The sequence below is a fragment of the Mycena indigotica genome (assembly GCF_014461135.1).
Source record: "Mycena indigotica strain 171206Taipei chromosome Unknown Mind.scaff0012, whole genome shotgun sequence".
Lineage (NCBI taxonomy): Eukaryota > Fungi > Basidiomycota > Agaricomycetes > Agaricales > Mycenaceae > Mycena > Mycena indigotica.
The window spans coordinates 1,754,827-1,775,714 of record NW_023503011.1 but is presented as its reverse complement, the minus strand read 5'-3'; the positions used below and the strand labels follow the sequence as shown (position 1 = coordinate 1,775,714).

The window sequence follows — 20,888 nt, the reverse complement described above, 5'->3', positions numbered from 1 at the left end:
AAAAAGGAAGTAGCCCATATGTGTAGTCCAAGGAAGTCGATGGCTGAAAGTGAAATGACGAGTAAAAGCAGAAGTAAGTATGCGGGGAGGACACATTGGCATAATCGGCGAAGAGCTGCGACGACGATGATAATGATGATGATTTGCGCTCCAGATAAAATTGCTCCACGGGTTAGGGACGCGGAAGATGTGCGAGGTCAAGGATAAAGGGATGAAAAGCGCCGGACATGGTAATGTCGAGGAAGGAAACGCATTCGCTGGCCGTATGACGCCCTTCTTAGCAAGAACAGCTTCCTGCATGGTGCAGGAGGGCCACAAACGAGGAAGCAACACGGGTAGACGGGACCAAGGTCCAATGTAGCGAGGAAGGGAAGAACGACCTCGAGAACAGGGCCGCGGAATGGCGGTGGAACAAACGAGCATGATCAACAAATGCCAAAGTCATTCGGGAACGGCGTTGGTTAAGATCCAAGGGGCCAAGACCGGTGGCAGCGAATATACGTTGTCTTCCGCGATATGGGCGGGCGAAATCAGCGGCGGCAGCTGCCGATATCGTCTCTCCGGATCACTATTGTCCTGCTGAAATTCGTGTTGGGCTTTAGCAGCAGAAACGTGGCAGGAGATGTGGACAGTGTGAAGGTGTCGAGGAAGGGGATGGCAAGCTCGAGAACGGGCCCGTCAAATCGCAAGAGAGTAAATGGTAGCGGTCAAGGGGAGTGAATGGACGTTGGGGAGGCCGTTGCTCGAGGCGGAAAAGGCTGAGAGCCACGAGGAAGGCTTATCGGCCGTATCAGCGACGTTTTCACTAGAACGCGGCTGCGATAGCGTTTTGCAGCCCGCACATAGTCTCCGCCTTCGGCAGAGACCTCTATGACACGATTGGTAGGATTTTACGGCCAGCAGAGAGGGGAAAGACTGCGGTATATGATGTGGGAGGAGGAGGGCATTGCTGACGTCAATAATGAGGCAAGTAAATCGTTTTGGGGCAGCGGTGGGTGATGAATCGATGGGAGATGAGGTGCGGGAAGCCGTTTGGAGGCGTGTTAGAGGCCAACGAGGGAAGTTATTCGTGCAGGGGGTTGGCGCCATATTTGGCGACAGACGACGGTAACGGTGGCCAGTCGGTGTTTGATTATTGACGAGAGCTGACGTAGTCGTCGGAGAGAGAGGAAAAAGGTCGTTTGGGGATGAGGAACCGGCAGAGAATACAGCGCTGGTGGCGCGTTTGAGGATGACTGCAAGAATTGACCTTGACAATTCAGAAAGCTGGCCTAAAAACGCACTTGAAAAACCTCCCAACTATTGTCGAGATTCGCCACAAGGAATCCATTTAGCTTGAAAACGCATGGACTTCTCTAGCCCAACGCAGGAGTCATTTTGAGTCGGTCATGGTCCAAAACAACCGAGTTCCAGCCTTGCACCGTTCCGTCGTCTACGTGTGGGAATGGTTGCTCGATTCCCTATTTGCGGATGGTATATGCGCGAAGAAGTGTGTGTGTGGAGAGACTAGAGGCGGAGGAGAGCTCTGCCTGCGAAAAGCAATCTGGTGAGTGAGTGTATGTATCAGTCAGCATAAAACGCACCATTGAGAGCAACAATAGCTCGGAAAATCGTCCCATAAGCCCCAGCACAGCACCCTCAGATGACTCTATCTGCCCCAGCCAGCCCTATCCACCCGCCTCCCGTTGTCAGTGTTGGCAGCGGTGCCACATCATCGACCTTGAGGCTCTGGTCAAGCCTGTTTATAAGCTCATCCAAGAGCAACGCGGTGGAGAGGGTGTTGCGTGTTAGTGACGGGGGAGGCCGACATGAAGGAGGAAGGGAAGAGCTGATTTCCTTTTTCGGCCAGACGATGGTTGTTCCCGATCGCCACCATCCACTACGCGCGGACACCAACGACGGTGAATGCATAGGGCTCTGCCGCTGCACCGGCTCCGAGTGTGGCGTATCTCGTCTCCGCTGCGGCTACTCTCGTTTCGCCCACGACTGCCTCTGGTTATTGCTTCGAGCCGGCCAACTGCCCATCTTGTTGCTGAAGCTTCCTGCTGTAGATTCAATGCTGATATACAAACTCGACTTTGAATCAGCCTCTTCTGCAGGCGTCATTGGCGTCACTCTTTTGGTCACTGCCAGTGGTCACAGCCGCCACCTCCTTTCTTCTTCCCGGCGTCTCACGTCCAGCAATGTCCTCTCAAGAGCAAGAAACACGCAATATCAAGGTCCGTGCCTCGTGTATGACACTTTCTCTCAAGACTTACGACCTCCAGATCTGTCTTGTCGGTGACCTAGACGTTGGAAAAGCGTAAGTCCAGCCATAGCGCGGAAAGTCAGAGCGATTCACGATGTCTCCGTACAGATCCCGTACGTTCTATGTACCGTTTATCCTGAGCTTGGACATGCTCACCATTCTGGATGCAGTCATGCGGCGCTTCATCGACAACGTCTTTGACCCCACGCAGCGTCCGACGATTGGTGTCGGTTTCGCAGTCCGGCCCCTTGATATTGAGGGGGAGCGCATAGCGGCACAGATCTTCACGCGTCCGAGGTGCGTGATCCATTATATCTGGCTTTCTTGTTCCATTTACCCATCCCTCCTCAGTTCTGGCAGATTTCTCCTGGGGAGGTAGGCTCCACGTAGTAACTGACATATGTGATACTTATCCTTGAAAACAGCTTCTACTACAACGCATGGAGCATCTGTTTGGTGTATGACATTTCCAAACGGCGCAGCTTCTCAAGCATTGAGAGCACCTGGCTTCGGGAGGTAGCGGAAAACATGCCCGGCTCCGATCGCGAGTCCCCGATACCAGTGCGCCTCTACCTCATTGGGAACAAGAGTGACCGCGAGGCCCAGCGAGAAGTCTCCACCGAGGAAGGCGCCGAGCTGGCGGCGCGTTGCAATATGATTTTCACCGAAACGAGTGCGCTGGACGGGAGTGGGGTTGAGGATTTCTTCATGACTTTGTTCACTCGTGTGTCATCGTTTTTGCTATTCTGGCGGAAACTTACTAGATGCCATGGCCAGAAATCTGTCGTGACGCCAGTCCCGAGTCGACAAGCTAGGGATGTCAGATACAGTAATAGCGACACCATCGTTTTCCATCGCTACATAGCCTATGAATCACACGATTTCGATTGCGCAGGTTAGTGGGAATAAATTTTGACAGAATACAGCACAACTGTGGTACACTTTTGTAGGGAAAGATAAGTTCGGGCGAGGTCATTTCGAGCGTGGACAGGTGTGGAAAGCGCACGTTGTGCGGAAACTTGAATAAGTACCTATGTAGGTCAATTCAAGTGAGTACTTACTTTTTTAAAAAATCTCGAGCATTGATAGCTGCAGGACCCAACGACCCACGCACCCAGTTCTTTTCTTTCTAATTATCGCCCTCATCGCTCACAAACACACACACTGGCACCCCCTCGGAGGCTTCGCCACGACCTCTCCTGTTTTCGCTAACGCGCTATGAGTAATTCAGGTGAAAGCTTACAGATCAACCCACTCTCCCCGCCCACTGCCCAGGCCTGGCGTAGAACGCATTCCGGGACCGATGATCGTCCCGAGAAAAGAAGCCAAAGACATCACATCACGCGCAAGGATGCGATCAATCGGTATCACGGCTTACTTCCAACTCCCATGTCGAGTTCGGACCTTTTGCGATTCGCCCAAATGTCTTCTTGTCCTAAATTCAGGGTTGATACCCCGTTGTGGTGGGTACAACGCCATCAGCGACGGTATGACTCCGCCGGAGGCCCGGGGCTGCCACGTAACTTGAATATGACACTCCAGAGTGCGTGCAGTCTACCATTGAGTGGGGACAAGGTGCGTTCCTAACACCTTCCGTCGTGTCCTCGCTGACTTATTCGTTACGCAAGGTGGCGCGATTCGAAATCATTCCATTGACCACGTGTACTCGATTCGCTACTCCTGTGAGCCAATCGGAAGTTGTTCGAAGAGCCAACAGAGCGGATTTCGTTCGAGTGCGTATTTAATGCGTCTTCTGGGGCGATAACTGATTCATTGGCCAGCATGAGTTGCCCAAGCATGGATAAGCCCGCAACGTGCGACGGGAAAGCCCTGCTCACTGTGTCCTATGCCGATGTCGACACTGGTGCACGTCTTGTGGCGACCACGGAGACACTTAATGAAAAGGAGGGAGTGCGTATTCGGTATGTTTGCTGGGCCACAACGCTCATCTCACTGCAAGCTGATTTATCCTTAGACAAAAAATCGATCGCCATATCATCCCGCTCATGTGCAGTACGGCGTCAAGCCACTTGTGCATACTTTTGCTAACGGGCCCGTAGTCCTTTATTGGGTGCAGTACATGGGTAAGTGTTGTATCGACCTGCATATATACCAAATTCATGCCAGCAGACAAGGCAACACTCGGAAGTTCTTCAATTCTCGGAATCAAGTCGGCGCTCCCACGTCTCTCTTCTCTGTGTCTCATCTTCCTTTTGTAGAGAGGCCACTCATCTCAATACGGACGAGTAAGGTCATTTGCCATCCCTTTCCCAATCTCAGAGTCCTCCACAGATATAATTGGTACTCCGCTAACCCTTCCTCCGAGCTGGAGCTTACACCTGGTCTGCAAGGCTCAGTACCTGCTTCTATTTGGCCTATCTCGTCATGGAGCTACCACAGAACCTCGCACTCCAACGATTCCCCGTAGCAAAGTGGCTTAGGTGCGTACTTGAATCGTCAAACTCGACAAAAATATCAAGACCTAAGATAGTCTCAATATATTTATCTGGGGTGTTGCATTGTGCGCGCATGCTGCCTGCACAAGCTTTCGTGGACTATTGATTGCGCGAATTGTATTGGGTGTCTGTGAAGGGTCTGTGGGCAGTTGTAAGAATTCGTTTTTGCTGACCACCAGCCTTTCCAAGATCAATCACCGCCGGGTAAGCATTGTGTCTTGGATTATGATACTAGTATTCACACAGACACGTTAGATTTCTCATCGTAACTTCGATGTTCTACACGCGTCGCGAGCAGACAATCCGCACAGGCTACTGGTTCTTGATGAATGGTGCAGGTGAGCTACACAGATGCATTTTCCTGGCGTGATAAGACTGATAGGTTGTAAATAGCGCAGGTCATCTCCGGATTCATTTCGTTTGGCACACTGCATATCAAGACCGGTCACTTCGAGCCATGGCAGTGGCTTATGGTGATCACCGGCGCGTTCACAGTCATCACCGCTGCTGCCTTTTGGTTCCTATTCCCAGATTCGCCTGCTACGGCGTGGTTCTTTACACCCGACGAACGTGCAAAAGCAGTCCTGCGAATCAAAGAAAATCAAACTGGCATCGAGAATAAGCGTTTCAAGAAGGAGCAGTGCGTGATTTACACGTACCCAAATGATGAAAGCCATTTTATTTATCATACAGGATGCTCGAAGCGTTTCTCGATCCAAAAACATGGCTTTTCGCGGCCTTCTCCGCGCTGACGAATGTACCAAACAGCCTCAGCAACCAGAAGGCACTCATTGTGCGCTCGTTCGGCTTCTCGCCGCTGCAGACGACCTTGCTCAGCATGGTCGACGGCGCCGTCGAAATAACGACAATTCTGATTGGTGTCAACGTTGCCGCTCGGACGGGTCAACGGGCTTATACTGCCGTCGTGTGGAAAGTCCCAAACATTGTAGGCGCAGTGCTGATCAACACGCTGTCGTGGAACAACAAGATCGGCCTGCTGTTTTCGTTCTGGATTGTGGGTAAGCCATATATCCGTACATGTCTGCTTTCTCCTGGTAACAAGGCTGGTTACAGGATGGGGTACTACAGCATTTGGTACGTGATGCACTTGCCACTCGATATATTTCGATGATCTTAACAGTGATCGCTGTTTCGTGGCTTAACATCGTCACTGCTGGACACACCAAACGTGTGACGACCAATGCCATTCTTCTTATTGCATATGTAAACCAATATCCTGCAGATCTGTTGTCTATTCAACCTTCTTCCTAGTGTGTTGGCAACGCTGTAGGCCCTCAAATGTGGAAGGTCTGCCGAACTTCTTCCGTGTTCTGGTTGAAACTGAACCGAACACGGGTTAGGACCGCTACAAGCCTCGTAATCACGTACCATGGATCGTCTGCATCGCATGCTTTGTGAGCTGCATGCTTCTTCTTCTTGCTATTCGTGCACTGCTCGCGAAGGAGAACAAGCGCCGCGATGCACAACCGCCGTCTACTTTGTATGACCACGTCTACATTGAGGACAAGGACGGCGAGGGGAAGCTCAAGGTCGACAAGGTGAGTGTACTGTTTGATTGTGGAGTTCACCTGACGCCGAAGCAGGCATTCTTGGACCTTACTGACCGGCAAAATCATGAGTTTCGCTATGCGTTGTAATCAGAATAGCTTTCGTTTCATGAAACTCTATGCATTGTCCGCAAATGTAGTCCAATGAGAGCTTACACAGAGTTGGTATACTACTACTACTACTACTCATCGTACATTAAACATTTTGGCCCAGGCACCAACCACAGATCAGGACTGCATTCTTGATAGCGTATGCTGTCCGCCGATAAGCTGCACCGAACCCGCCGCCTGTACCACGCCATCTACCATGACAGGTCCTACACCCGGTAAAGTAACGCTGCCCACCGTGCCCTGCGGCGTCCCCACTACCAGTGTCAGGTTCCGCCCAGAAACAGTCCATTTCACTCGGTATGCACCCAGCACGGTCTCAATGCCGCCCTCTGCGGCAGAGAGCCCGCTGAGAACAGGCGCGACGGCCCAAGTCTGCCCTTTTTGCGATGTGATCTGGATCCCAAGAAGGTAGAACGTCAGCGCAGATGTAGGGCCTGGGAGCCGTTCAATTTCTGATGGGAAATCCTTAGTGGGAACACGCACCAGTGGACCAGCCGTGTGCGTGGCTAGTATAGGAGAAGTCGAAGTCGTATCCAGCGGCGGCGCGATATCTGGCAATACATTAGCCTAAGTATAAAACTGCAATGAAAGCTTATAATCCACCCTAGAGAGCCATTTTTGGTAAAGCCCTCCAAAAGGGTAGACTGCACGCTGAAGTTGGTGTACAGCATATACCCCCACTCGGCCTCCATAAGTTTGATGGCCCGCTCGCCCTCGTCCGCGATGAAATGTGCTTGTAGCTGTCCAAATAATGTAAGGGTGTTTCAAGGAGCAGAAAAAGTAACATACCTCTAACCCGCCGACGAATGGGATAATAGTATCGTTCAGCTCTGGACTAAGCGGCCCAATGGGTGTCCAAAAGCGCGTCAAACCGCCGCTTATTGCCTTGTTCTGCGCCGCAGAGGTGGTAAGGTTGAATACAACGGCAAGCGAATTCCCGTCTTGTGGATGGATACTATTCGGGCTATCGTTGTCACGGAAAAGCCCTGCAGACCCGTCCCACAGCAAAGCGTTGTACGCCGTCTTGATGCGTGTCGCGTTCTTGCGATACTCGCCGCCGATCGCATCGCCAAGATGGTCCGCAAGATCGGCCGCAACGACCAGCGTCTGGAGTATATTAGAGCGGGAACCACTTCATTGACAGTGGGATGTGCCAACCCGATATAAGAGTGCGTTGGCTGCAGAGTTATGCCCGCCACCGTTGTCCCTGCCCCAGTCGTTCGCAAATGCCGCCGGGACATTTGCCAGCCCCGTATCGTCAACATGGCTCTGCAGGAAGGACACCGCATAGGTTTAGTTCTTCCAAACACCGGCAACGAAGTCGAGGTCGCCAGTATACAGGAAGTAGCTGTGCGTCCCGATGAGCGACCACGAGATATACGTGTCACTTCCGTGCGCGTTGATGGGCGGGCCCGAGTACTGAAGCGCACCGGTGGCCGGATCCTGTGTGGAAAACATGACAGTGAGGGAGTTGCGCGTAGGTAGCAGGTCGTTGAGGGCGACGAGCTCCGTATGGCTCGAGATCCCGCAGTCGCCGGGCCAGACGTTTCTATACCCTGTCACTTTTTCTTGTCTCGAGAGTTTGGATCAACGATACCTGTCTCGTTTCGCCCCGTCGACTAAAATCGGGCCCGTGACCGGGCCACCTGAGGCATCGTTGTTCCAGCCACCTAGAGAGTGTCAGCCGAATTCTTTCCAATGGATACACTTGACCTTCCGGGCCACAATTCTGCCGCGCTTGATGTGAGTCAATCGTATTCGTCTGGACCGTATAGGCACCTAGCTCAGCGTAAGATCCTCCAAACGAAAATATTTGAAACACCAACCCGCATACCACAGCTTGGTCAGGAAATCGGTATCATGGAATCCAGGGTCCTTGGCGAAAAAGTACCCCGAATATGCCCGCAAGTCGTCCCAGTGTGGCATAAACGTTATTGCGAGTGAAACGTTAGAGATTGCCAGCGCCCCGGACCCGTTTGCGACGATGGTGAGGAAGCGAAAGCCCCCGCGCTGCTTGCCAACAGTTTGCGTCAACAGTCCCGGCACGAGCGGCGCCGGGAAAGTTTGCACGCCGTCCACGCTCTGCGAGGCGTCGGTCCGGCAGGAGTCGTCCGAACGAAGTGGTGAGATGAATTGAGGAGACTCAGAAAAGGCGAGGGACAGTTGCGAGGAGGGAGATGCGGATTCGATAGTGAGGGACAAGATGCCCCCGACCTGTCGGTGGATGAGAATACGCCGGACCATAAGTGGACCTACCTCTTTGCCCCAGTCCAACACCACATAGGAGTTGTTCGCTGTGAACACTGCTTTTGACGACGAGCCCGTTACCAGGCCTTCTGCACCTTGGACAGTACCGTGGACCGCTCTTACAGAGACCGGTCTCACCGTTTTCGAGGCCGGTGCGAAGTTAAAGGCATCCCAGGGACCTTGAGGAGCGAGTGCCACGCAGAGCGCAGTGTGAGTGAGAAGCAGAAGGGAGAGCATCTTTGCACACCTTCAGTCACCTCTCCTCGAAGATTTAAGAACAACCCTGCTGCATAATGGTGGAGAAGAAGAAGAACGGCGCCGGAAGGCTGGACGTCATCATGGTCAGACGACTGCACAAGTAAGTTGCTGACAACGGGCAAGCGCTGAGATGAGAGACTCGAAGGAGAGAGATATCAAGTAGACTGTGGAACGATAAGCTAGGTTCGAACTAGTCGAGTCGGCCCTTACTTTGCCCTTGCGTTTCGTCGGCTTGTAGATCCCGTGGTCACTTGGCGAAGCTCTTGTGGAGAGTCAAATCAAGAGCCAAGTTCTCGAAGCGAGTAGAAGGAAGGCGGAATATCCATGAGACGGGTGCAGGCCATTGGCGGCGTGTGGCCTCGCTGATGCTCTACATTCGCAGACAAACCAACTGAGTGAGAGAGCTTGTGGAAGGAAAAGGTCAAGTGAAAAACGTGGCATGACGGCATCATTATCGGCGGATCAGCGATATTTCCAAATGAGGAATCAGAGGATGGAATGATGCCCAAATCGAGAGGTATCACGCGGATGCTGTCATTATCAATCAATCAATGACTAATTCGGATGCTCTTGTTTTTTGACGGCCACCGCCCGGAACCGCAGGGTCGTCGTCGACACGCTAGTACATCGTATGTGGAGGCCTATTAGGCGTTCGTTGGCGTCCTTGGATTCCTGCAATTGGCTTCTGCGATTCGCCCCGGCCTTGGTGCGACTCTTCCGTCTGGCGTCCGTCTGGCTGGTGGTGCCCTGACAACGTCCACGGTGCAAGCTCGATGTCGCTCGATATCGCCACACTCGATTTACTTCCGTCTACCGCGTGGGAAATGTGTGCCTTGACGTGGTGGTTCGCGGAGCCTCATTTACTTCCTCTCTTAGCCGGCGTGGCGCCTACATAAAGGCCTTGTTTTCGTGGGCATGGCGACGCACATGCGCTCCGTCTTGTTGGCGCCTCGGTCGGGAGCCGGACGCGAGAGCTTGGTGACACGGCATCGCTGGGAAAACAGGCGGCGTCAGCCAACACAGAACAGTCTATCGTCGTGCTTCTCGCGCTACATTACCAGCCCTGCGGCGTCTTCTTACCCCCAGCGCCACACGACCACTTATCTCTGCCCAGTCAGCGACTGCCCTCCACGCCGGCCACAGTTAGCGATGTTGCCCTCAGGTCCAGGGACGAAGCCGTAACCACATCCAGTCGGGTCGGGCATTGACGGCAGGCCCCGCGATATATTTCGATTCGCCGCGCCATCTATCCACAAAGAGAACAAAACCATTCTCGGGTGGACTCGATCGGTTGACGTTGGCGCGCATCCCGCCACGGAGGAAGCTTCGCCAAACGAAGTTAGCAGCCTTATAAAAAGCACGCCGCTTCTTTGTTTCAGCCCAGTCAGAGGCCTTGGCACCGGTCCCTCTCGCTGCTACGCCCACCACCGGTCCGCCCTTCGTTTTCAGCTCTCGCGCTGGGGCACTGGATGCACCCGAATCAACCCTCGTATCCTCCCTGGATGTCTCCACCAGATGATGGTAATCGACAGCAGACAGTTAGTCGGACGACGCACAGCGCACGAAGGGACGGGCTGGCGTCTTGGGGTGCACAATCGGAGGTGCGCTTGCCTGTTCGCTCAGACTCATTCTTCTCATCGTCCTCGTACTCAGACGCCAGGGACCTCGCTCGCCCATTCCCACCAATACCAGCCTCCACTATCCAACCCATATATCACGACGAACGACCCTCATTATCAACAGTATCCTTCATCGACTCCTCCTATGAATCTGGCCAACTCCCCTTTCGGAGAGTGGAACCCGGAATATATCTCTGCCCCCACACCACAGCTGTACAACGAGCTCAGCTTCGACCTGGAGCTCATTCCACGCAAAATGAGCTCCAGTGTTCCGCCCTCGTTCGAATTCGGGGCAGGCAGCAGCGCTTTAGACGGTGGAAGCTTCGACTTCAGTGCATCGCAATACGAACCATTGCTCACTACCTATCCAACATATCCCGATTACTCTCAGGCTCATCACACCGCATCCGGGTCGACCAACACCTTCCAATTTGCCCCATTTTTGCAGTCGCCCTTTTTCTCTTCATCTAACGACCATGCTCAGACCCATAGATTTGACACTCTTCCGCCGACATCATATCCCGAGCACACTCCCCTTCCTCTTACGCCAGCCAGCCGAGTAGCTGGTCCTATCCGCTCCTTGCCCATCTCAGAACGACTCATGCTTACGCCGCGCGACGAAGGCCGCGCAAAGCGCCAGGCCCCCGCCTGTCTCTCCTGCCGCAAGCTCAAGATCGCCTGCAGCCGCCCGGTCGCGCTTGTCGTCGACCAGACGACTGGGACCATCCGCGGGCGGGAGATTCCGCAGGGCCGCGACGCAGACGGCGACGGACGATGCGAGTACGTTGCCCGAGCTCCGTTATTTACTGTATTGATTGAGCACGCCAACAGGCAATGTATTCGCCGAAACCGCCGCCCATCGCAGTGCGTGTATCCCACGGAGTCGCGCCGCGGCCTCCACTCGCGCATCAAGAGCGAAAGGCTGCGCCGCGAGCGGGCCAAGGCGCGCAAAGCCGCCTCCGCCTCGCCATGAACTACAGGCGTCCAAGATCTACTCTTTCCTTCTCTATATCTCCATCTTCTCTCTTGCTATCGCTCGTTGTCTTGCATCGCATCGCTATCGCTCTCCATCCTGTTTTGCTCGCTATCGTCTGTGTCGCATCGCATTCAAGTTGTTTTGATTGAAATTGATTCTACTTAGTTTAATCTTTAATTCTGTGTTGTATGATACCTGCCTATTGTATTTCTCCTCTGTACCTACATACTTTACATCTAATTAATATTTGTGTTATATAATGGACCTGATGTAAGGATCCTGACTATAGTGCTGTCCACAATTATATTATGCCAGATTATATTATGAGTATGATCAATCTGAAATCTTGACTAAGAAAAGTTCGCAGAGCCCGTTTCTCGCTAGGATCTATCCAATCCTATGCAAAATACCTAAAGGGAATGTAAACCAAAAGGCATATTGAGTTTGGTACACACTGGAGACTTGATATTGACCTCCTAGATAAGGCTCTGTTGGTATTGACAACTGACATCATGGAATGTGGTTTCGGTGGAAACCCAATGGCCAATTGGGAAACACTGAGGAGACCAGCAGCCAAGTCAATGAGACTATGCTATATTCTGGAGATGCTGAGGGTACAGGTGCAAGAAGTAACTACTGTGACATAGAGAGGTAAAGAGTGTGTAACGGGTTTACACCCTCCCCACCTCTAAAACATTTCATCAAGTCCAAAAGAAATAATGAAGAACCAACAAATGTCCATCAGCACCAGCGACAATATCGTCTAAACTCGATGGCACGCATCCTCGAACACCCGCCCACAAGCAGGACAGCCATTGCGCCAGAGATGAGAGGGAACAAGGGGCCCGAAAGAAGAAGGGAATTAAAGTCGGCGTAAGGTAAACAAATGATAGCTGACGGCAGGGACAGCAGACAGATGCAGGGCGATCAACGGTAAGCCAGATCAGAGTCGTCCGTTCCGACATCACTTGGGCTGTTGTAGTCGTCCCACAACCCATTATCATCATCGGACTCCAGATGCGGGAGGACTGCGAAGACACTGTGGCGAGGGGGAATGCCATTGGCGGGGTCACCTGGGCAGTTGTGCGACTGGTGGTTGACCCAGCCAGGACTGGAAGGCGAGCGACGACAACAAGTAGCAACCGCCCGCAGCCTTCAGAGCATGTTTCTCCGCTGGTGTCAATCTCAGCAAGGCAGCATTCGGAACAGAGGTGGAAGTAGTAGGCGGAGCAGTGGTAGAGACAGAGGAGGTGCTTGTCATCACCGACGCAGGGAGAGAGGTCGCGCCGGAACAGTCAACCACCTTGACAACATTCTCTTTCACCATAATTTCCCAAATCACAGTCATTTCTGCCACCAGCTGCTCGACCGTCATAGACGCGAACTGGAAACTTGGAGAGCCACAAGTGCGGAGACGAAGAGTCGGGTGAGCGTGGAAAAGCAGATGGTTCTTCAGCATGCCACTATCGACCGCGTATGCAGGTCCAGCAGTCGTGAGCGCATCGGAAGCGGTTTCGAGGCGGGCCACAAAGTCGGCAAACGAGGAGCGGCCTTGGTGGATGTCGAAGAAGTTGCCCAGCGCAAAAATGTGCCAATTGCTCTGGACAAAGCGGTCCTTGAGCTTCGTTTTGAAGCTGTCCCAAGTTGCAGCCTTCAGAGCCTCGCGATTCTTGCCCCACCAAACCTTCGCTGTCTGTTCCTCCATACGCATACCGGCCATGCGGACCTTCGTGCGGTCGCGTAATTCTTCTCCGTCGTTCATACAGGATGTGCACTCAGTTTTACTAATAAAACTGTGGCTACTGGTGAAGGGCTGTACTCATAAAACCTGGGGGAGCTCATGCCAGCCATGGCCGGAGTTCTGTGACAAAAAATGTGACATTCAATCAATTGTGAATATCTCAATGAGTTTGACAGCTATGACTAAGCTATTACCAGATATGGAAAGGCAAATCACTATTCTTTCAGGCCGAAGACCCGGATAAACATCTAGGTAGGCCTGTGATCTAGGGCAAAGGTATACATCCTAATTAGGCTAAAATTGATGTATCCTGACATAGCCATCAATGGTACTGATGTCCATCAAAAATCGTTCCACATTGATCACTTTATCTTGATACCATCAATTCCATCATCAATACCATGATCTAACACCCAACAATGAATAAAATGGTTTTTTAAAAAGTGTGACATTTGTGACCCTTGAGCCCTTCCCCAGGTTTTATGAGTACAGCCCTTCACCAGTAGCCACAGTTTTATTAGTATTCCTGAGTGAATGAGCTGGTTCATATCCTTGTGATGTTCAAATATGTCCTCGCACGCGCCGAGCCAAAGCTCGATAGACTGAGCATTTGGCTTGTCCACCAGCTTGGGACACTCGAGCTTCGTCATTGTGCGGTGTTTCCGAGTACGAGCAGGGCGGGAACGCGGAGGAGAGGGTGAAGGGGAGCGGGAATGAGCAAGCGAGGCAGAACGCGAGCGAGAACGCGTTTGATGGTGGGAGGGAGAGTGGGAAAGGCGGGGAGACAGCGCAGGAGAGTGAGACACGGGCTGCGAAGGCGAGTGAGAGCGGTAGGTCGCGTGAAACGGAGCAGCAGAGGCAAAGTAGCCGCTTTTCAAATGCGGCGGCCCGTCACGAGCAGGCTGAAAGCGCGAGACGGTGGGACGGCGGCTGGATGGCGGAATTGACGCGTCCACGGTTGTCGGGGGCAGCAGCGGAAGGGCGGGAGGCGACGTGGGCGACGTGAGGACGTGGTCGGGTGGCGAGACGGCTGGGCGAGATGCAGCGGGGTGGGCTGAAGCGCCAGCAAGAGAGTGGGATGGGTGGTGGGAGCGAAAAGAAGCACGCGGCGACAGCGTGGCATCGTCCACGTGCTCGGGCTCCGCGAAGCTTGCCGGTTCGGCCGACGGCGTCCGGCGACGGCGAGAGGACTCCAAGGGAGGGAGAAGCGGGGCCGAGCTGTTGAGCGTGGGGCGAGGTCGAGGGTGTCGTTGTTCTGATGCCATGTAGCTGAAGTGGAGTAGATAGCGTAGTTGTGATTGAAAAAAAAGTGGAAACCCAATGGCCAATTGGGAAACACTGAGGAGACCAGCAGCCAAGTCAATGAGACTATGCTATATTCTGGAGATGCTGAGGGTACAGGTGCAAGAAGTAACTACTGTGACATAGAGAGGTAAAGAGTGTGTAACGGGTTTACATTCGGATCTTGCTAAAGGATCAAGAGTGCCAAGGGACGGTTAAACAGGAGAAACCAACTCAATTGATTAGGGCCTGGATCTGCGATCAATGGCAACTCTAAAACACTGATGAGGAACTGGTCATATGAACACTGGATTTGCACCAGGAGAGTCGGGACAACCACCGCTGAGGCCATCAATTAAGAAGCCTAAGCCCTTACAGCAAAAATAGGTCATATGCCAAGGCTTGGTCTAAACCATATTTTTAAGTCTTAGGGTTTAGAAGTACCCTAAGTCTCAGGGCTTTGGTGTAACACTGTCAGAAGGAGGGAACAAACACGGAGGAAGCACATGACTGAGAATGATATGTCGGGCCTGACAATTGCTATCATCAGTGAAACTGGACTAGCCGGACTACTATAAGAGACCACATCAATATGGCGACTACCACAGTTTATACAAGATCATCGGTACTGCTGGCAATGCTGGTCGCACTACATCCTGCAAAAAGCGCTGGACATCCGCCTCTACCTCTGCCCTGGTCTTCTCCCGACTCTTTCCGCCCGGCCCCTTCGAATTCACCACCACGAGCTTGCCACTTGTGCGGGCCAGCCTGCGCACGACAAAGGCCACCGAAAGCAGGCGCAGCGCCGGCAGCAGCGCCAGGAACGGGAGCATGTCCTCCGCCACCGCGAACGTGCGCGGGGCGAGCCACACCGTGCCCACACAGTGCAGCGCCGGGGCCACGCCGAGCGCCGCCGGCGTCCGGGCCCAGAACGCATCGGCCGTGCGGAACGCGGCCCAGCGGCCCGGGACGTCCCACCAGTACACGCCCGCGTCGACGAGGCTGAGCGTGAGGGCGCCCGGCCCGGGGCGGCGCGCCAGCCCGGCGAGGTCGACGACGAGCTCCGCGGCGCGCGGGCCGCGCGTGGCGGCGTTGAAGAGAAGCTCGACGCGGCGGAGGGGCGGGGAGTCTGCGAGCGTGCCGAGGATATGGCCCGCTGACGCGCGGAAGTTGGACGTGATCAGCCGCACGGAGCGCAGGCTGGGGTGCGGGAGCGACGGGCCGGCGAGCGCCGGGAGCGGTAGATCGACAAGATGGCGCGCATTTGCGGGTCGTAGGTGAGCAGCTGCAGCGTCGTGTTGAGCTCGAGGAAGTGGCGCAGGGCGTCTGGCTTGAAGAACTCGTCGCTGATCCGGACGGCGCGGACGTTTGGGAGGTGGAGATGGCGGAGGATCCGGGAGCGGTTGGGATAGATAGCAAGGGTACGCGCCTGGCCCGAGGGGAAGGAGAGGTAGACGATGTCCCCGGGGTTGAACACGAGCAGGGTGAATGCCGAGGATTTCGTAGTTGCAGGGATGAGTTGCAGCGCCAACGAGTTGAGCTGGCGCAAAGTGGGAAACTTCCCCAGAGTGCGGAGGTGGGTGCTCGACCGGACCGTGTCGCCCGGATATTCGACAGATCCATCGTTGACAGAGGGAAGCCAAGAAGGATGGTAGCGAAACACGTCCAACCGCCAGCGCCGAATGTCCGCCGCCCGACAGCTGAACACTGCGCCTGCCAGCACGATGAACACCGGCTCCTTCGGCGCGTGGCGTCCGGCGGCGTCGGCGAGTGCGCCACAGATCGCGTCGAAGATCGTCCTGCGGATACTCGGCCCGGGCGCGAGAAAGGGGTCCACGGAAAACGTGACGTCGAGCTGGCGGAGGCTTGAAGTGGCGCGGACGAGCGTGCGGAGGACGCGTGTCTGGCGCAGCATCTCCGCCCGCCCCTCGAGCACGCACTTAAGCGATTTAACCCGCGCTGCTGTGGCATTCTCATCTTCCTCCCGCGACAAAAGACGACTCCGCGCTAGTTGCACGCGCGCCGCAAGCTGCGCAAACATGCGCGACACCGGCGCGTATGCCGGCGGGAGCGCTGCGAGAGAAGAGAAGGGTACTTATATAATTTCATTGACGATACCCACACACGTCGCCCGTCCCAACGCTAAGTCGCGCTCCGCTCGCCAAGTCTCGCGTCCAGGTGGGCATTAAATACCTCGTTTTTGTGGCTGTACATAAAATCAAAAAAACTTTTTCACTTAACTACAGCCGGAAGAAAAATCGGATCTGGCCTTGTTAACTTGTTAAAATTCACGGCTACCTACGCATTCGGAAGAAGCACAGAATATCACGGTATATCAATGGATCTGCAGGGACATCAGTTAATTCCGTTGTCCCCAACTGGGTGCATTTAATTTGCATTGGATAACTGAGGCTACTAGACTAGTCCAGTGAGTCTGAGAGTCAGGACCTGGTCAAGACTGGCAATGTCTATGCTTTTTCCCCCCTCTTGCTGTCATCTCCGGGAGTACATGTTGCAGCTGATATTCATCATGTCAGAAGCATGTGCTTTTGTTCCGGAGAGGTGGGAATCCAGTGCGGCCGGTTGCAGCTGATATTCATGATCCTGATGTCAGAAGCATGTGCTTTTATTCCGGGAATCCAGTGCGGCCGGCCCTAAAGTGATGTTGCCATCATTCAGAACCCATGACATTTGTTCCGGAGATGTTAGAACCGACTGTGACTAATGAAAGCCGGCCCTAAAGTAGTGTCAACAAATCTAGGACTTGTGTTAGTGTCATGTTGCCATCCATATTGGGATTATCCTTCATCAAAGCCAGCCCTAAAGTGATTGTGCAATGGCAGCCAGCCAAAGACAGCCCTAAAGTAAAGCAGAGGCCAACCCATTGGCTCCCAGATGATGACATGGTCAAATTTCCAAATCAGGCAAAACTGAACATTTCAGAGAGACAATGATGGTAACATTACCAGATTTGGAACATGATATGTAAGGAAAATTGTTATTGGACAAGTTGATTTTGGATAATAGCATGATGAAAGTATAACAGAAAGTACAAAACAAATGGTTCAAATCAATTGAATTCAGGTGTTAGACTTAGTAAGTTGATTCTAGGTAGCATAACATGATCAATGTCTTGGAGAATGCACAACAAGAATGGTAGAAATACAAATGTATCTTATGTTTAAACATATTATCAGTAAGTGTATTAAAAATTGAGTTTGCATCAATAAAGACATGAAGAGTTAATTCTTTTTCATTTAAGAGAACAGTGATAATACAGCCAGTAAAAAAAATTGCCCAATATGTTGAAGTCTAATTCATAGGAGAAATACGAATTTTTGACATGTTGAAGATATATTTATCCAAAAATCAATCAGGTAGTGCAGATGAAAATAGTAGAGAAAATTAAATAGAGCAAATAATTATTGATTACAATGAAAGTATGAAAAAAGGTACAACAAAAAATAACATAAAATCAATTTTTTACTTTCAATTGAATTTGGGTGTCAGACTTATCATAATAGCGCTAAGATGAAATTATCAGTTGATTTTAGGTTATCTTGGAGAAAATGGACATATTGTCAGTAAGTGCAATGAAAAAATGCAAAACTCAGATTTACAGTTGAGTTAATTAAATTTGAGTCATTTCTTTAAATTTAAGTTTCCAACATTGGTGATAAAAAAAAATGCTCAATATGTTCAACTCTAATTCATGTAAGAAATTGAAATCTTTGACATGCTGGAGATATATTTATCCGAAAATTGATCACATCACAACATCAGACAGCTGTGACATGAATATCATCGTTCAGCAATTTTATGCAAAGAAAAGAGAGGAAATTCAATGTTTACCATGACTTATATACTAGTAACTTTTATAGCTACAGGTCATTGAAAGACAGTCAGTTGATTGATTACATAATCATCAGATCGGCCTCTGGGGACAGTAATCTAGACGGAGTTTAAGTGCTTAAACTGGATAAAAAGGTATTATTTTCAGTATAACTTCAACATACATATTTACAGTATGTCGCACTGGGAACCAATATTGCTTCACTATTTGGGTGCTTACGTAATCATCAGATCGGCTGCTCTGTCTAGACTCCCCGATAGGCCACGGTCCGGTGCTAACATCATCTGGCCAGGGTTTGACAACTTGATAACGGATTTTGAAGATCAGCCGTTCTTGATTTCTCCTGCACGCGTGGTGACCATCGGTCGAGAGACAAGGGGCCGGGACCCGACTTGGCACGGGTTGACGGGGGGGTGCCAGAGGCACCGGGTACCTGCACTGATGTCTGGCTCCGTACGACCCGGCAGTTGCGGCGCGCGGCAGCCGCCGCCCCATGTGATTGTGCATTGCATTGCCAGGCAGCGCCGGGTGCGTGGGCGGGGAATGTTGGCCGTGTCTCGTGGGCAATCATGCACCCATGGTGACCCGGTCGGGCTCCTGAACCAGCCGTCTGGAGAACACTGATATCACGTGTAAATGTTTTGAACTGCTTTCATGTGGGACTGTCAGATCCTCCAGCATGTTGCTCCCTGGCTCAGCTGTGATTGTTTCCTCACCCCTTTGCTGCCCCGGCGCCTATGTCTCTCTGCTTCCTTTTTTGCCCAGTTGGGTTTTTCGCCGGTTCCCGGTGCCCGGTCCTCGCGTCATGTGCCTCGGCCCCGTCGCCGCGCATGATTTCCTGCGCTTGCCAGGGCTGTTAACCCCCCCCGCTGAGCTGGTTGTTTCCCCACTCCCAGAAGCTGGCTTGTGGGCAGAATCAGTCGCGAGGCTGAGGCGTGCGCCGAGGTCTCCCCGGTCAGGAATCAGGCTCTTACCGCATGTTGTCATGCGGGTCATCGCGGGAAGCCGATTTCACATATGGCGGATGACAAGCCGGGGTATGAGGCATCCGGATGTAAGGTCAGCCGTGGCCATAGCGTGAGGCTGGGAGGCGTGCGCCGATGTCTTCCTGGTCGGGAATCAGGCGGGCCATCGCCCTGTTGCTGCGCGGGAGCCGATTTCACACATGGCGGGTGACGAGCCGTGTTCTGATGTTGTGGTCGCCGGGATTCGGGGGATCCTCCGTTGCTCGAGATGTCCCCATCTGGATCGCATATCGGCAGGCCATCAACGTCCGAGCGCAATCAGGGTGGGCCACGCACTGCATGCCCGGACCATCAGCATCGATGTGGCCGCCATGTCCTCCCGGATGCGTAGTCGGGGACGGATAGCCAAGCTTAAGGATCCGGCCGTGTCATCTGCAAGCCATTTACCCGCGATCCGCATGAGTGCATGGCAACCGGCGTGATCAGGCCGTGTCCTGCGTGGTGACATGGGCTGATGTCCGGTCCGTCGGGACATCGGCAGTGATGGTTCCATGTGGTGTGCCTTAGCCGAGCACATGTTTCCCCTCCCGCTGGACATAGCCATGTGTTCTTTGCTCAGTTGCTCGTGTTTTACCCTCTTTTCTTGCTGGCCTTCTTCCATTTTTGCTGATGGCACCTTTTGCTCGTGCCTCGCAACAGCCGGCAGTAACTGCTCCGCACCGCCCCGGATACCCGAGCTATAAGAACCGTGACCACAGTCTTGTGCTTTTCTCTTCGCCCCCGCTAATGTCGTTGTTGGCGGGTGCATGGGCGTGGCTTGCGCTGCGGGATGGCTGCGCCCGTTGTTGGTCTTGAAGTCCGGTGCGTCATCGAGCCTTCGTTTCACTTACCTTCGTGCTCACTCAGTTGTATCAGGTCCGATACTACCGGCCGCTTTCCCGAGCAGCGAGCGACACGGAATGGATGGGTCCCAGGTGCGTCGTCGAATCCCATTTTAGCGTCCTGCTGTTGCTGACTTGCTCGTTGTAAGCAGTTTTGGGCAATCGTCGCGTCGTAGTAAGTGCTGGCGCGGACAGCAGGTCCATACTGACGGTTGTTGTAGCGCTCATTGTGGACCGTGGGGTGATTGCTTGCCGTGCTGGTTATCGCTGGTCTCGGTCTTCCAAGGTGAGTATGTTGTTGTTTTTCCCACTGCATTCGAAGACTCACATTCCATTCGAATTTCGCACTCGCGGACAGCAAGTCCGGCAGCCTGAGTGTCACCGTTAACTGTGCCCGTCAGCCGATCGGTACCGCCTCTCGTTCGAGAGTGCTTACCCTTGCAACAGTCCCATCGTCCCGCTTGAGTCCAAATCGTTGCGCGCCATCACGATGGACAAGCATACGGTGGGTTTGACGCCATGTGCTTCGTCTGCCTCTCGTACAGCCCTTGCCATCTTCTCTGCTTGTTAATCACTTCCGCCACAGACGCGCTGACTTCTTTGTTGCCGAGGAGCGCGCTTGCAAACACGGCAGGAGTTTTCGCTGGCTTGCTCGAGGTATGTCCCGATTCGTCTCCAGTCTTA

At 53.0% G+C, this 20,888-nt stretch overlaps 3 protein-coding genes across 3 annotated transcripts; 2 read left to right on the top strand and 1 right to left on the bottom strand.

Moving 5' to 3' along the window:
* Positions 1 to 2,183: 2,183 nt before the first annotated feature.
* On the top strand, positions 2,184 to 3,063 carry MIND_01242800 (Small GTPase Rab11B; the record flags this gene model as incomplete). Its single annotated transcript, XM_037368917.1, has 7 exons — positions 2,184 to 2,219; positions 2,268 to 2,302; positions 2,357 to 2,361; positions 2,419 to 2,545; positions 2,600 to 2,623; positions 2,674 to 2,972; positions 3,026 to 3,063. The coding sequence occupies 7 exons, from the start codon at positions 2,184 to 2,186 to the stop codon at positions 3,061 to 3,063; spliced, it is 564 nt and encodes a 187-aa protein (XP_037214885.1).
* A 574-nt stretch (positions 3,064 to 3,637) lies between these two features.
* Positions 3,638 to 6,362, top strand: MIND_01242700 (MFS general substrate transporter; the record flags this gene model as incomplete). The annotated part of the gene is made up of 19 exons (XM_037368916.1): positions 3,638 to 3,791; positions 3,936 to 3,981; positions 4,030 to 4,170; positions 4,224 to 4,261; positions 4,309 to 4,332; positions 4,379 to 4,418; positions 4,468 to 4,494; positions 4,541 to 4,604; positions 4,649 to 4,689; positions 4,740 to 4,841; positions 4,894 to 4,908; positions 4,960 to 5,042; positions 5,098 to 5,344; positions 5,398 to 5,723; positions 5,779 to 5,799; positions 5,846 to 5,928; positions 5,977 to 6,012; positions 6,066 to 6,263; positions 6,309 to 6,362. The coding sequence occupies 19 exons, from the start codon at positions 3,638 to 3,640 to the stop codon at positions 6,360 to 6,362; spliced, it is 1,740 nt and encodes a 579-aa protein (XP_037214884.1).
* Positions 6,363 to 6,500: 138 nt separating this feature from the next.
* On the bottom strand, positions 6,501 to 8,867 carry MIND_01242600 (Glycoside hydrolase family 78 protein; the record flags this gene model as incomplete). The annotated part of the gene is made up of 10 exons (XM_037368915.1): positions 6,501 to 6,817; positions 6,867 to 6,934; positions 6,987 to 7,123; positions 7,173 to 7,490; positions 7,542 to 7,652; positions 7,692 to 7,932; positions 7,981 to 8,053; positions 8,097 to 8,162; positions 8,210 to 8,597; positions 8,640 to 8,867. 10 exons carry the CDS (start codon positions 8,865 to 8,867, stop codon positions 6,501 to 6,503), a joined length of 1,947 nt encoding a protein of 648 aa, XP_037214883.1.
* Between the last annotated feature and the right edge of the window lie 12,021 nt (positions 8,868 to 20,888).